The following is a 16,060-nucleotide window of genomic DNA, read 5'->3' on the forward strand; positions in this document are numbered from 1 at the left end:
CTTGCGAAACGTTTGAACTACGTGAAACAATTACTAGCGGCACTCGACAATAAACCTTCCAACGGTTTCTGTTCCTTGCAATACAAAGCAGGCTCTATCCCTCGGACAAGATGATTGCATACCTTCAACTAGCTTAAGAACCCGCCATAAATGTTAGGATTTCTGTAGTCAAGGTCCATCAAACAGATCAAATATGTTGTAGTTTTAACATTCCTTAATTTATTATCTACTCCAGAAAAATACGGGAAATCTGCTTTTCTCACGTATGATACTTCCCGCTAGCAAATTTCTCTCGAGGGCGGTTAGTATCCTTCTTCAACGTCCATATCCCCCACTTTCTTAACGAAGGCCTTTCTCGACGAATCCGATGATCTCGTATCCTTAGACATATCCCACCATAGTTTTCCTCTGCAGCATCATCGTGACGGAATGTCAGTCGTTAGACGGCAGTCAGAGTCGATAGTTGGTAGTTAGCAGTAATAGTTGACCCGAGTTCCTCCACATCTTAAGCAATCATCATCATAACTTCTATCGTGTCCAAGTCCAACTTGTAATCGCGAACCGCTCATAGTAATCGCGAGTTTTACGCAAAGTGTACATATAGAGTATTTGTTAATAAATATATATTGTTAACTATACTCGAGTGTTTCTTCAGCATTTAGCACGACCCACCAACTACATACTTTATCTCGGTACTTTATAGTTATACATTTCTACAGATTTTGTAAATTTTCTTTTTATAATGTATATAATAGTAACATAATTATTTTTCATAGATGACGTCGAAAAATCTTTTAAGAGGTGGAAAAGAAGTTCGAGAAAGGAAAGCATCAGATTTGGTAAATTTATTACATATATCCATCATATTTTAATATCTTAAAATTACTTATTCAATATTTGTACGTTAATAGTTATTTGGCAAATATGAGAAAATTGGTAAAAGGAATCGTGAGAAACAGAGGGCAAAGAAACAAGACGAAGAGGAACCAAATTTTGTTCCCAACACTGCAGAACGATTATCATATGCAACAATATCTGAAGGATTAGTGGTATTAGGATGTATTTCTGAAGTGACAAACTATGATTTGCTGATATCTTTGCCAGGCGGCTTAGTAGGTCGTGCCCAAATTACAGATATCAATGAATGTTACACAAATTTGTTGCAAAATTTTGTCAAATCACAGGATTCTGAGACAAACGAATTTAAGTCCCTTCCTGAGTTATATACCTATGGAGATTACGTCGTATGTTATGTAAAAGCTATACAATCGCAAGAGATATTGCAAATTGCGATATCTCTTGAGCCCAGTCTAATAAATCAAAGTTTAGATGTTGCTTATTTAGATATTGGCTCAAAAATAGTATGTACTATTAGTAGTATAGAAGATCATGGTTATCTGGTAGACACAGGTTTAATAAACGTAAGAGCGTTTATTCCTACTAAGGAAAGTGGCAGTGAAAAATGTTTGTGTAAGTAAATTTAAATAATATATACATTTATGAAAAAAACTAACGATTATTACTAAGAAGTCTTATGTAGTTCCAGGTAAACAGCTTCTATGCTATGTTAAAGAAGTTAAAAATAATGAGAATACATCGACGATTACATTAACTTTGAAACGGAAGCTTGTTAAGACTATTTGTGAAACAGAAATTAAATCATTGGACAGCATGATGCCAGGCACAAAATTTGATCTTTCTATAAAGAAAGTGTTGTCTAATGGCTTATGTGTTTCATTAAATGAAAACAATATAGGATTCATAAATCAAATATATTTAGACGAGCCCTTATCTAAATATTCAAATAGTCTGACAATTACTGGAACATTATTATATATTTTGCCGACCATCAAATTTGCATACTTTAGCTCGACGATAGATAAATCTAGAGACAATACTATTAAGCCTGGAGATGTTGTAGAAGGAGCTACTGTTCTATTCAGAGAATCTCGTGGAATAGTACTACAATTAACTAAGAATGGAATACGGGGATTCGTTTCCTTGAAAAGAACAGGTGTTGAATATAATAAAATCATTGAAAAATTTGCACCTGGTACTACACATAAATGCAGAATATTATCATACAGCTGGTTAGATGGAATTTATCTCTGTACCATGCAGCGTTCGCTGCTGGAACAGAAGTACTTTTCATTGTCTGATTTTAAACCTGGCGACATGGTAAATGTAAAGATTACAGATATTGACAAAGTGAATGGTTTCGTTAATGTACAACTTGGTAAATTTAATGGACAAATTGCACCAGATCATATATCTGACGAAGGTTTAAGTGCCTTAAACAAGCTGAAAGTCGACGAAGAAGTAGAAGCAAGAGTCTTGTTCGTTCATATAGGCCGGAAAAAAGTATATCTCACTTTGAAAAGGTCTTTAATAACGAGTGACTTGCCCATTTTAGCGAACATACAAGACGTGAAAATTGACTCGAAACACCACGCAACTATCATTCAAATACATAAGCGTGGAATATTGGTAAAGTTCTTCGGGGATGTTAAAGGTTGGATTTCACATACTGCTCTCGACACGGAAACATCTAACGTAAATTGGAACTGTTCGATTGGACAAACAATTTTGGTAAAAGTTCAAACAGTGAACACAGATTCGGGAGAGATAACTGTAAAAATGGTTAATCAGGACATACAAGTTGAAAAAGCAGCATTCGATATTGGTGAAGAAGTAGAAGGCACAATAATAGAATCATCCACTCAAGGGTTATATTTAAGAATCAGTAGAAATGAAGGACAAACTGTTAGTACAGGATTTTTACCAGCTGGTCACATGTCACCTTGTATGGAGATTGCAGCTCTACTGGCATCAAAATATGTTCCTGGTGATACACTTTCAGCTCTTGTATTTGCTACAGTACCTAATTTAATTTTAACTAGGACTATTGTAACTCAAGGAAGATACAGGAATTTTGAGAAACTGAAAATAGGAGACTGTATACCTTGTACGATCAAAGATATGGAGCCAGATGGTATAAGACTAATTTTACCAGTTTCAGAATGTACGCCATTTGGATATGTGTCCTATAGTAACGTTAGTAATTTTAATCTACTGCACACAAACCAAATTTTAATGGCAAAAATATTTTCTATTAACAAGAAAGAACAACAATTAGGACTAACATTGTCGCTAAAGAAAATATACGATGATCTATCTGATCCTAAAAGTCGAATGGTGGCAGCATTGGATACATTGATCCTGTATTTTAATAAATTAGTAGAACTTTCAAGTAATTCATATTACAAAAACAGACCAATTTCATCTGTAAAATTAGGGCAGAGAGTTACTGGAAAGATTGAAAAAATTACGGCTGATGGTTTGGTTGTTCAATTACAGAATAACTTGCTAGGTATAGTGTCTAAGAATCATTACTCTGATAATAAAAAAATAGGGGACAAAATTTCTGGGACGATTATATGGATAAATTACGTACACGAGCTTGTCGAATTGACCACGTTATCGTCAATAATGCACAAAATAAGTGCCAAACAAAATAAGCAAATACAATTCCCGGACGGCAAATTGCTACGTGGTAGAATCTTAATGGTGACAAATTGGTTTATCTTGATATTCCTACAAGGTATTGGTAAAGGAACTTTAGCTGCGATACCTGTACGTCGTCACATAAACGATTTACAGCCAGATCTAACACCTTATACTATTCATTCTAAAGTTAAATGTTACGCCTTATTAAATTCCAAAGAATCCAATATTATGCCTCTCTGCATCATAAAATCTGCATTTGAAAACAAGTATGATGTGAGAGAGAAATCGAATAATAATAATTACTTAAAAAGGAAGAAACAAAACCAAGAGAACGTGGTACTTGCCAAAAAAATAAAAATTCAAAAGTTACTGGAAGTACCGAATGTGTAAAACAAAGGGAAGTTAAATCAACCTACCTCTTCGACCGTTGGGTCTTCGTGGTGCTTCTGACATTGGTAAAATGTAGTCATAAACTTTGGACACAGAAATATGGATGGTACGATAAGCCTACGGTCTATTCATCTGTGGATATAATATTTGCGATTCGTGATGTAATCGCACGTGGGTTACCTCATTGCTTATTGCCCCAGTTTAGCCGGTTTCTCCAGCTGGTTTACGATCAATTGCCTGCAACCTGTGAAGCAAAAAAATCAGACTGCACAAGAATTTTGTAGGTAAATCTGTCTTATACTATTCATTCTAAAATAGAACGATATATCTCATTAAGTTCCTCGGAATAAAATATTATGCCCATTTGCATGGTAAGGTTTGCATTTGAAAAGAAATACTCTGTAGAAGACAAGTTGTGCGATAATAATAACTTTAAAAAAGTTGATATTTTTAATTTCATAGAGTGCTTATTTCATAAATGAATTTATAGGAATGTCCTGAAGAAAGCACTTGTTTAAACATCACTATGTAAAAGCATGAGAATCTCGTTCAAAATGTATATCCAGTTTGAAGAGCAGTGTGGTATTCAGAAAGGTCTGGTTTGTGTTCAGCAAATATTTATACAATATGAAGAGAAGCGAGGTAACGAAGATAATAAAATATTTTGACACATTACTTTACAGGATGTCAGCAACAACTTAATACACAATATCTAAGAATATTTTGAAAATTTACTTCTATTTTATGGCTACAGATGCAAAAACATACTGTTAATATTGATATATACAGTGGCTTGGTAAAGTATTTACATAAGTCACAGAAAACTTTAATATTCATATTGTGTGTTGTATATAAAACATTTTGTTAGCACCATGATAATATTGTCCTATTTATATTGCCAATTTGAAAATATATATAAAAGTTGCAGGATATTTAATGTAAACTTATTGTTACTTCGGCCGGCTCTCTACCTAGACCAGGCCACATACCGCCGGCTGGCTGGCAATCAGATGTCCGCACATCCTCACGGCGTACTCTCAATAGCCTCAAGGACCCATCATAAATTTTAGCAATTTCCAGCTAAGGCCCTTCAGATCCAACAAACACCTCTTTAGTAATTCGTTTTCTAACAGTTTACTGTTTACTACGGGAAGATTCGGGAAAGTTCGTTTTCTCACGTATGATGCTTCCCACTCGCCACTTTCTCTCAGTGACAGTTAGCCCCTTTCTCACCCACCAACCTCGAAAATTAACCAATTACCAACGAAGCCTATTTCTTTCACTATCATAGCGAAACCCTGTCTTTAATGAATCAGCTCATCTGATGTCCGTGGATCCACCCATCACAAGTTTTCCTTCGCAGCATCATTTTCATAGAGAGTTAGTTGCTCTTTCGTTTTCGACCATTCAAACTTGCGTTATTCTACTCGAACTCAGAAATTACAATTACTCTCTAGCAACTCATATTTAGTTTGTACATAAGCTGTTATAATAAACTGTAACTTGTAATTTGTTATATCAGTGTCATATTCAATTTAACCACCTCTATTATCCTAACCGAAATAGGGGATCGATCATTTCGTGGTGTCGATTGTCTAATCGTAACGGGAATTTACGACTTCCGTTGACGTGCTTCCTCGCGATCGCGTCTCTCCGGGAGTAAACGAAATACTTATATTTAGTATAAAATTAATATACAGTATGTATAGTCATTTTAAGCGTATAATGTGTTATATTAAAAATGGTCCCACTGAATACTGAGACTTACTGATTTTATGAATGATTGTTTATTTAAATATTTTTATAATCTCTGCAAAATATATGTACATGTACTTGTACTAAATATCTTATAATTTCTGCATTCATTTTCAGAATCGTTTAAGATTTTAAAAATATAATTATGATAGTTGGATGTCAATACAGCATCAATGAAATTTGAAAATGTTTCGTATAATACGCGTATGGTAATCATAAAAGGTCTACCAACACTTTCAGAAGCCATGGAATAAAAGTGAAAGAACAAAATAAATTGACATGTTCTAATTATTTTTTTCATTTTGTGTCAATGTTTCGAGAACAATACAATTCATTTCTTCAGATCTGCCCAAGTTACGATTGGAATACGATTAGAAACTGGGGAGTTATAAATATGTCATCCAATAATTAGTATTAAAGTTTTTTTTTTAATATGAACTACATGAATTGATAGTTAAAGACAAGTTTGAATCGATCGATAGTCCAATTTAAAATTGGAATAATTTGACGCGATAAACGTGATTGGTAAACAAAATCCTTTTATAGCCGTGAGTGGCAACATTCGTTTCGAAGTTTCACCCTAGACAAACGAGATGGTACTTTCTTGTGCGTTAGCGCAGAATGCGTCTGCCAATGCGGAAATCGGCCATATTGTAATCGCTATATTATTTGCACGTTGTGTTAGCGAAATCAGTGGTGATAATCTCGTGGTGTCTCAAATGTTTAATAAACTAGGAGAGGGAAGCGTGGGAAAAAATGTAAATAACTCGAGTAGCAAACTCGGTCGGCGGCGAATTCACACTCGTACCAAATCGTGTCAAAGATTTTTCAAGTAAAAGCGAGCATCGTGACGTGATCTAGATATAAAACCCTATTGTAAAACGATCGTGTGTCTCGAGTCTCGTAGCATCGAGCGACTACTTTCAGACACATCGAATCGTAAATTCCGAGTATTCGTCACGGTGTGTGACGTTGCCGATAATTCCGTGCTATGGCCCGTGCTTTTCGGTATCGCGACGCATCACCTCTCCTTCCCTTATTCTTTTCGTAAAGTCTCCGTAAGAGCGTTAGCTAAAATTCTACTGTTGGTCTACGTAACACTGACGTTTTCTAGTGAAATCGTGTACACATTTACTTTGGACGAATTAATCAAGTGAAAACCCATATCTACTTGTGTAAGAGGCATACAGCCCGTGAGTATTTTCTATTTTATAAAGAATGGCTCGTATTTGTGAAATATGCGATTATATATATACGGGTCCGTAGGTTTTAACTTTGGAACATAAAAAATGTCAAAGGCACTGTGTTCAAATGAACGCGTCTTCTTTCTCTTTCTTTTCCATCTTGTCGTCCTATCACTCTATCCTTGTCTCTCCTCCGACCGTATCCCATTCTCGCGGTCTCTCTCTCACTCACTCACCACTCACTCACTCACTCACTCACTCACTCACTTACTGTCACTCTCCATTTCTTCCCTCCTGCGCCCAGTTTACCGTCTCTTTCTCGCGTTTTTTTACTCTCTAACCTCGTGAACGCGGGGTTAGGTTATAATAAAAAACACCATCGCGTCAGGCTGAAAACCTTACTTTAAGACATCAAAAATTGGTGACCAATCCATATACTGGGGGTGTATTGGTAGTATTGGTAGATAAACTTTTGGCATTCTAAAGGGAAGTTTAACCCTGCTGCAATCTTCGAATTTTTACACTTCAATTTTGTTTTAATTTTAGCAGTAAAAGAGATTTATAATATGTTGTTATTTCTCTATTTAGAGGTAGGATCACAATAGCCATTAGTTTATTCTTCGGAGAGGTTTATCACACCGTTCTGAGCTTAACGACCTTTATTGCACTTTCTTACATGGACTGAGTAAAAAAAAGACAAAAGAATTCCTTAAACCTATTGATTAAACGTATCGATTATATCTAGAACTATCTTCTAGTTACTATTTATTGTAACTAGCGCATCTGCATATAGATGGCGAGCGCGAACTCACGTTGTCATTTTCAACATAGTATTTTAAGAAAATATTTATCTTAAAATTGAGATGAGCAGTCATGCATACCAATAACAGTCTTTTCATATCTTACCTGAATTTGAAATATTTTTTAACATCAAAAAATACCACTGGATAAAAAATGATCGAAAGAACGCAGCAGGGTTAATTGAGCCAATGAACTTGAAAATTATATCGGCCTCGTATCAAAATCATGAATGTGCAAATTTTTCAGCAAAAAAGTTGGCACTTTTTAGTTTTAACTATATGAATTAAAGGTACAAATGACGATGGTACGAATAAGTGACGATGATTATGGTTTAAACTTGATTCTAGTTATTTTACGTTAAATTGTGAATCTCTATAATCTATTGAATCGCATATTTATGGCATTGCTACAAGAGAAACGATATCTTCGAGAAAGATAGGGAGAAATGGAAAATATATAGTATATATACAATGTCGAAAGAGCTGGCAAACCGTTTTGATCAAATCGTGATAAGAAAGCTTCGAATTATTTTAGATTTGAAAAACTATCCAAGATGGAAATCTTGATTTTAATACATTTAAATTCATACGATTGAGGAAAGAGAATTCAGAGTTAGATGAGAGAATAGGATACGTGTTGTACACGATTGTAATATTTTAGCAACATTTTCAATTCTTGTGACATATTGTATCGCGTAAATCTACTTGTTACTATAATCACAAATTGTGTCTCTTGGAAACGCAAAATAGAGATTCTTCATATTATAGTCTTGTATCCAAATAATAAACAATGTTTGTACGTCCCTTATCTTTTCTTTCTTCTTCCTTCATAGAGGTAGAGCCTATAACAGCAGGAAACGAGCAGAACGTTGATTTAAACGTATGCCGACATTAGAGGAGAAGAAGAAAATATTGGAGAAGAATTAGGAATAACCAAGGAAGAAACAGAAATTAGTTTTCACCATCCAACTTACCTATACCCGAATGCGATCTAGAGCTGCATCGCTAATGATAATTTTCCTCCTTTTGTAAACTACATAGAGAGTTAAGATCAGAATATTGTTAATAAACATATAACTAAATAAAATCGACTAAATTACTAGTTACAAGACATTGAAATTATTTATTTATTCCAAGAAAACTCTAATCCTTCTCGCGCTAGTACTCCTGCCCATAGCAGGCAGGCCGTAACGTGGAGTTTATTTATCAGTCGCATTAATACGGTAGTCAAAGCTACTCCTATGGTTATATCAACGAATTAGATTATCAAGAATACGATAGTTTGGAAATTTAAAATAGTGTTGCGCTTTAGAAAGGAGCGACAAGTTTTTGAATCCGTTCTGTTGTCGCGAAAGTATTTAAACGATCTTCTGGGATATTCAGAATAGTGCCGCGATTTAGAAAGGTGCGACAAGTTTTCAATCTATTCCATTCAGTCGTTCGTCTCGTTTCGAAAATAACGAACGAGAGTCGAACCAATTGAAATAGTCTAAAGACTATTTCTGGTGGCAGCTACTACCGTTTTGATTTAAATATAATTCGAGAAATCTAAGATTCTACATATAGAGTAACGCATAATCGGTTACGAACACCGAAGATCAAGATCAGATCGTAACAGATGCCAATACTTTATTAACATCCATTGTGCTCCTACAATTAACTTCTACAACTTAATATATACGTCTGCCCGCTAGCAACTTTCTCTCGACGGCGGTTGCCATCCCTCCTCACTCACCGACCTGGTAGATCAACCAATTAACAGCGACGTCCATTTCCCCCACTTTCCTAACGAAACTTTCCCTAACGAATCCGATCCTCTCGTACTCTTAGCCAAACCCATCACAGTTTTCCTCCGCAGGGCCATCGGCACAGAAAGACAGTTCTTCTACGTTCCTTGAGCAGTCGTTATATAAGATTATATCGCGCACTCTGCTCAATCGCTATCTTAACTCATCGTCTATCAGTCGAGTTGTAACCGAGAATTGCGAATCGTCAAGTGTAATCGCGAGTCCTACGTCGAAAAAAGTAAAGCGTCGAAAGTGAGAACAAAAAAAGGAGAGAATATGCTACACACCGAAAAAATAAAAATTGAAAAATTACAGAAAATACAAAAGATGAAAAACAAAGGAAAACGAAACAGAGAGAAACCAGTGAAAGATTTAGAGAAGGAATATTCTAAGAAAATGTGTGTTGAACAAACAGGAGAAGAAAAGATAAAACTGGAAGATACGGATTACGAGCAGAAGCCAAGGATATCTCCGTGTGGATTTTTCTGGGATGGCAACCCCAATTTATCTCTCGATCAGGATAAAGAGTCATCCAGCGATAGTGAAGATGAAGTAGAGAAAAAGCCAAAACTGAGAAATAAGAAATTAAGTGCCGCTGAACGTCGAGAACAAGAAAGACAGAAGGAAGGCGAAATTCGCCAACGAGAAGAAGCGCTGGCCAACAACCAGTTACCAAATTCCGTGGATCAGTTCGATAGACTAGTTTTAGCTAGTCCAGACAGTTCAATAGTATGGTTACAGTATATGGCATACCATTTACAGGCAACAGAAATAGAGAAAGCAAGAGCAGTTGCGAGAAGAGCGGTGAAAACAATTAACTTTAGAGAGGAGAATGAAATATTAAATGTTTGGAATGCGTGGTTGAATTTAGAGTCTGAATTTGGGATCCCTAAAACATTGAATAATGTTTTTCAAGAGGCAGTGAGGTCTAACGACTCACGAAAAATATACAGCCACATGTTGACAGTTCATGTCAAGGCTGGCAGGCAGATGGAAGTGGAGAAAACAATATCTACCATGATTGCGAAGTTTAAATATATTCCTGAGACATGGTTTAATTGTGGAGAAGCTTTGATAAAAATGGGTTTGAAGGACAAATCAAGGCATATTATGCAGAGAGCATTGCAATCTTTGCCAGCATCTGAACGTATGTACATAACAGAAATAAAATGTCATAAAGAATAAAATACTAATATAATATGAATTTTACAGATGTAAATCTAATGGCTCGGTTTGCGATTATGGAGAACAAATTTGGGGATAAAGAGAGAGCACAAACTTTGTTTGAACAAATTCTAAGTTCTTATCCAAAACGGGTGGATATATGGTCTTGTTATATCGACTCCTTAGTGAAATCTAATGATATTGATATAGCAAGGTAAAAATATTTTTTCAACTATATTTTGTCATTTTAATTTCATAGAGAATTTACCTTGTAATAATTTGTATTTACAGGAAAGTTCTAGAGAGAGCAGTTGTTCAGACATTACCGCCTAGAAAGATGAAGATCCTCTTTAAAAAGTTCATCAATTTTGAAGAACAGCATGGTACTCAGGAAGACGTGACTCGTGTTCAACAAATGGCTGTAGAATATGTAGAGAAGCAGTGTACAAAATGATCAAAAATAATAAAACATTTTGACACGTACTTCATTACATCGTGCGAGCAAAACCTTAATTTCACAATACCTAAAAAAGTCCAGTTATGTAAAGTTTCCCCATTCAATAACTTCATGTTGTTATTTATAATATTTATAGTTTTCACCTTCTAAATCTGATGTTTCCATGATCTCTGTACCATCTTCATTATAAGTTTTTTCTTCATCGAATATAATATTTCCATTGCTACTGTTTTCGTAACTTACTTTACACTTTCTTTTCATTTTGGGGATTGCAAAATTGTTTTGTGTTTTATATTAGTTTATTGAATTAGAAACGAACATAATAATAGAAGTAGAACGAAATGGATCACACCGAATTTAATAAAATAATATAAAACAGAAATTGTTGTTCATTTATTATCACGTTATGAAACGAAAGAAACTTTTAGGACAACCTAAGAGTTTCTCCAACTATTAGTGACCATAGTACAGAATCAAAAAATATTCGATGAGTTTACTCTTGCTAGAGAAGTTACATGGCGATCCAGATTCTTCGATCTGCTCGAGGGAATCATGTTGAATATAAATGTCTTTGGCAATTCGTAAAGGGCTCAATGTACATTAATGTGAAAAATCATTGTCACTATCTGAAGTACTCTAAATACGTTGTCTCTTGTGTGACATCGATCACATCTTAATCTACATCAGAGATAAGACTTCCTTCCCGACCTTGGGACTCTTTTGCACACGTCACTACCTTATCATCATAACCTACTTCGAGCCCCTCAACATCCCCAAACCAAAACATATATAAGCAGAGACTTCAGCAAGCTCGGCTAGTTCTTGTTTAGCCTTTCTCTAATTCAGTATATTATTCGACCCAAAAGGATACAATCAGGTCAAAAAACAGTTTGATTTCATTAGGATTTGTTTCAACCCATTTATCGGGATGATTCAATCGCTGTTTTGACATTATTTGTGCAGCATATATATTTGTTTGATTCGGAATAATTTGAAATATTTCATTCGTAACAAAAAGAAAATAAAACTACGCGGTTTAGTATAATCAAAAAATTTAGATTGATGTATATTGATTCCCTGTGAAGTCGAAAATCTGATATTCGCTTGACTGCCCAAAGGAATATACCAATTTGTATCATACCCCTCTTCTTGTGTATTATTTTCATCATTGCCGTCATCGTCAACTTCACTATTCAATTCAATTCGACGACAATGTACTGAAGATGCTATTATCATATTAGATAAACTGTTCGAAGGACTTTTCTCTCTATCTGACAACACTCGACATCGTTCGGAGGGATTTGATAAAAATGTATGGTAGCATAATCTTCATTTGAAATCATATTATCTTTTGGGGTTAAGTAAAAAATTAAATAGAAGACAATAGAAATATGTATCGCGTAATAAAAAATTCATCATGGCGCCACGGGCAATCCCTGTAAAACTAGCCTGACTTTCAACGTGTTAATAATCTATGATCGTATACATAAAAAAGAAAGAAATAAATATATTTTTAGTACTACACAAGATTACTATGTCTTGTATCATTCTGTCATACACGAAAAAATAAATTAGCATGTGTTTTAAAAGTGAAAGAAGTTACGTTTCTTGGTATGCAGAACTTTCATGATAACAGACTAGTATAAAAAATTGTTATTCTGCGGTTTCCGTTACACCGGGGATCACCCCTGTTCGGCTTCTAGCATCGAATAGAATACATACGTGCGAAGAAACACGTTTAACTTAATGTTGTTACTTCCCAAGTGTATGCGTTCTTAACGAAACTTTATCGTCGAATTTTTTGAAAACGAAGCTTTGTTTGAAAAATTGTCGCTTTATATGTTCGATTTATTTTTACATGGGGAATCATTTTTTTCGGCTTCTACCACAATTTTCGGAACATCTTGCATCGATATATATTGGACCACGATCTTTCCCGATTAAAATTTAAACTATTTATTACAATTTAGTACTTTTTGCAACTAGAATTTTTAGTACGTGTATAAACTAAACACGGAAACTTTATGGAAATTGCAAAAATTTTCGGAAATGGACGTCTTGTTTTTTTTCGCAATGAATGTCTTATCGATATCAACAATTTAACCATCTGTAAAATCTGCGAAACGGTTATTCTTAAAATATTTGATATTTAGTTCTTTCTCCAGAATATCCAAAATTTAGAAACTCCGAAACGAAATCCCAAGAACATTCGTAAGACTTAAAATACGGATGCTTCTAAAACTTGTGGAATTTAAGTCTTGCGAATATCCTAGGGATGTCTAAAATGAACGTAGGACGTTTAGATATAAACTGACCATGAACATGTATTCTTTGGACTTACGGTGCTGTCCGAATAATTGAATATAATTATAAGTCAGTATAAATGGATGCGAAATAATACGTACAGATTATAGTAAATTTACGAAGTGAAATAAAATAAAAACTATAAAAATAAAACTATGAAAAATAAAAATATAAAATATAAGAGTATAAAAAATAAAAAACTATAAAATAGAAAACTAGATTACTGGACCGTTAAGATATGAATTGGACAGATAAATTGGTATAAGGTAACATCTGATGAAATCAATTAAAATAGATTTGTATATGTGTATCTGAAAATGTATAAATAAATAAATATATATGTGTGTACAAAAGAGGTTTGAATGTATTTTAAACACTTCTGGTGAATAGCCAGAGTTTTTCCATATCATATCCTTGCTTTTGGAAGTATCTTCGCAAATATTTTGTCTGTTGCTGCTTAATTTCTCAAGAGTATCGTAAATTGTTTTCTCTGAATGAAAACTTCTCATCACTACGTTGCCATATTTTAATCATTTTCGAACAAGGAACTAGAACAATTCTGAAAGAAACAGATTCATTTCTAAAGTCAAAAAGAAACACATGTCCGGAGACGTGGGCAAACACGAAGTAATTTGTAGATATTTTCATATGTGTATATGAAAATAGATAAAAATATAAATCAATAAATATTAGGTCGTCCAGAAAGTTGTTTTCGCGTTCGCCGCTCGGAACCTTCTCTCGTTCCGCTTAAGTGAACAAACCACCAGATCACTCTACCGTCAATCGTGTGGTCACTTGTTATCCCCTGCTATGGCAAGAGAACAGTTCTCGACGTTAGTAGAAAGTGTATCGAGTGTTTCTTGCGTTGTGAAAGATGGAAAAGCAAAAGATGCATTTTCGTCACGTTATGTTTCACTGTTTTAAAAACGACAGTACGCCTAAAAACTTTGCAAAGGAGATTTGTGACGTTTATGGTATTTGGTCTATAACTGTTCAAACAGTTCAGAATTGGTTTAGGAGGTTTAGAGCCGGAAATTTTTATCTGAAAGATGAAGATCGCAGCGGACGTCCATCCATCACTGATACTGACCTTATCAAGGCTTGTTCGTGAGATAGCAGATGCTTTAAGTATTCCGCGAACAACGATTCATGAACATTTAAAAAAGCTTGGGTACCTTAATCCCTACGAAGTGTGGGTCCGCATCAACTGACGGAGAACAATCTCCTGAATCGAATCTCGACATGCGATTTGTTAATTCAATGCAAGAAAAGAGAGCCATTTTTAAAAAAGTTAATTACTGGGGAGGGAAGTTGGATTCTCTTGGAGTCGAGATAAGTGTCCTCCAACGGTAGCAAGACCTGGACTTCACCCGAAGAAGGTGCTGCTTTCAATTTGGTGGGACTGTAAAGGTATCCACTACTACGAATTACTTCCGGAAGAGCAAACGATCAACAGCAAAAAATATTGCACCCAACTCGAAAAACTTGAGGAGACCATTATCACAAAACGTCTTGAAGGGGTGAACAGACGTGGCGTCGTATTCCACCACGATAACGCGAGGCCACACGTTTCTTTAGCGGTGCGAACGAAACTTCTAAAGTTTGATTGGAACATTTTACCACATCCTCCATACTCTCCAGACTTTGTACCATCGGACTATTATTTGTTCTTCTCCCTAAAGAATTTTCTTCGCAATAGAAAATTCAAATCAGTAAACTAAGTGAAAATCGGCTTCGAAGAATATTTTAAAAGTAAGCCAAGAGAATTTTGGAAAAATGGCATTATGAGACTCCCGGAGAGATGGCAAAAGGTGATAGAAGAGAAAGGATCATACATTATTTAAGAAAGGTACACAGAAGGAAATATATTTTCTACTTACCTCCTATTTAAAAAACGAAAAGAACTTTCCGGATAATCTGATAAATAAGTTTTTATTATTATTTATCTTTATTTTTTATGACCGTCGTTTCTAGGATTTTAAAACTCGTTATTTTGTAACGTAGGATTATTTTGAAGTTCAGCGGATTTTTTATGAGGATTGCTGTCCCTCCACCTTGTGTTGTGTTCGGTCCGTCTTGTCTTACAAGGGAGTAGTTTTTGAAATGTATTTTGTGTATTTTGTTTAATTTTGTTTCTGAGATAAGTACGATATCGGGGGTTTCTTTATTTAGTAGGGTTAGCATACTATATCTTGTTTGGTTAGAAATTGGGGAGTTGGCATTTATTGAAATTATTTTCAGATGTTTTAAGTTTAAATGACTCGTTCTTTTCTGTAATTGTTGATTTGGTGGATTTGGGTTAGTCATCTTCTATACCATTGATAATGATGATGATAGGTCAATCCTTTCTTCGTGTGTTTTTAATGATTGTTTCAGTTCGTTCAATTGTGTTTGTTGTTCATGTAAGGCTTTGAGTATGCTTTTTTTGAAATCTTCGATAACGTTTATTATGTTTAGTTGGGCTATGGTTTCGATTGGGATAGGATTTTTATTTACACGGGGTAATATATTTGTTTGATGTAGCTGATTTTCTGGGGCTTGGTTTCTGCTTATTTCCTGTTCTAAGCCATCTGTTTCGATCGTTCGCGGAGAGACGCGATTGCGAGGAACCGCGTCAACGGGAGTCGTAAATTCCCGTTACGATTAGAATAATCGACGCCACGAAATGATCGATCACCTATTTCGGTTAGGATAATAGAGGTGGTTAAATTG

At 34.9% G+C, this 16,060-nt stretch overlaps 2 protein-coding genes and 1 long non-coding RNA gene across 3 annotated transcripts; all 3 read left to right on the forward strand.

Moving 5' to 3' along the window:
• Positions 1-537: 537 nt before the first annotated feature.
• LOC139994715 (protein RRP5 homolog) lies at positions 538-4,187 on the forward strand. Its single transcript, XM_072017620.1, has 4 exons — positions 538-692; positions 777-839; positions 912-1,470; positions 1,541-4,187. Exons 2-4 carry the CDS (start codon positions 777-779, stop codon positions 3,895-3,897), a joined length of 2,979 nt encoding a protein of 992 aa, XP_071873721.1. The 5' UTR covers positions 538-692; the 3' UTR covers positions 3,898-4,187.
• Positions 4,183-5,187, forward strand: LOC139994717 (uncharacterized). The gene is made up of 3 exons (XR_011801702.1): positions 4,183-4,268; positions 4,388-4,491; positions 4,581-5,187. It is a non-coding gene; the product is annotated as an uncharacterized lncRNA (long non-coding RNA).
• Positions 5,188-8,674: 3,487 nt separating this feature from the next.
• On the forward strand, positions 8,675-11,070 carry LOC139994716 (protein RRP5 homolog). Its single transcript, XM_072017621.1, has 3 exons — positions 8,675-10,570; positions 10,636-10,801; positions 10,879-11,070. Exons 1-3 carry the CDS (start codon positions 9,700-9,702, stop codon positions 11,039-11,041), a joined length of 1,200 nt encoding a protein of 399 aa, XP_071873722.1. The 5' UTR covers positions 8,675-9,699; the 3' UTR covers positions 11,042-11,070.
• Positions 11,071-16,060: the final 4,990 nt, after the last annotated feature.

Source organism: Bombus fervidus, chromosome 15 (genome assembly GCF_041682495.2).
Source record: "Bombus fervidus isolate BK054 chromosome 15, iyBomFerv1, whole genome shotgun sequence".
In the NCBI taxonomy this organism is placed as follows: domain Eukaryota; kingdom Metazoa; phylum Arthropoda; class Insecta; order Hymenoptera; family Apidae; genus Bombus; species Bombus fervidus.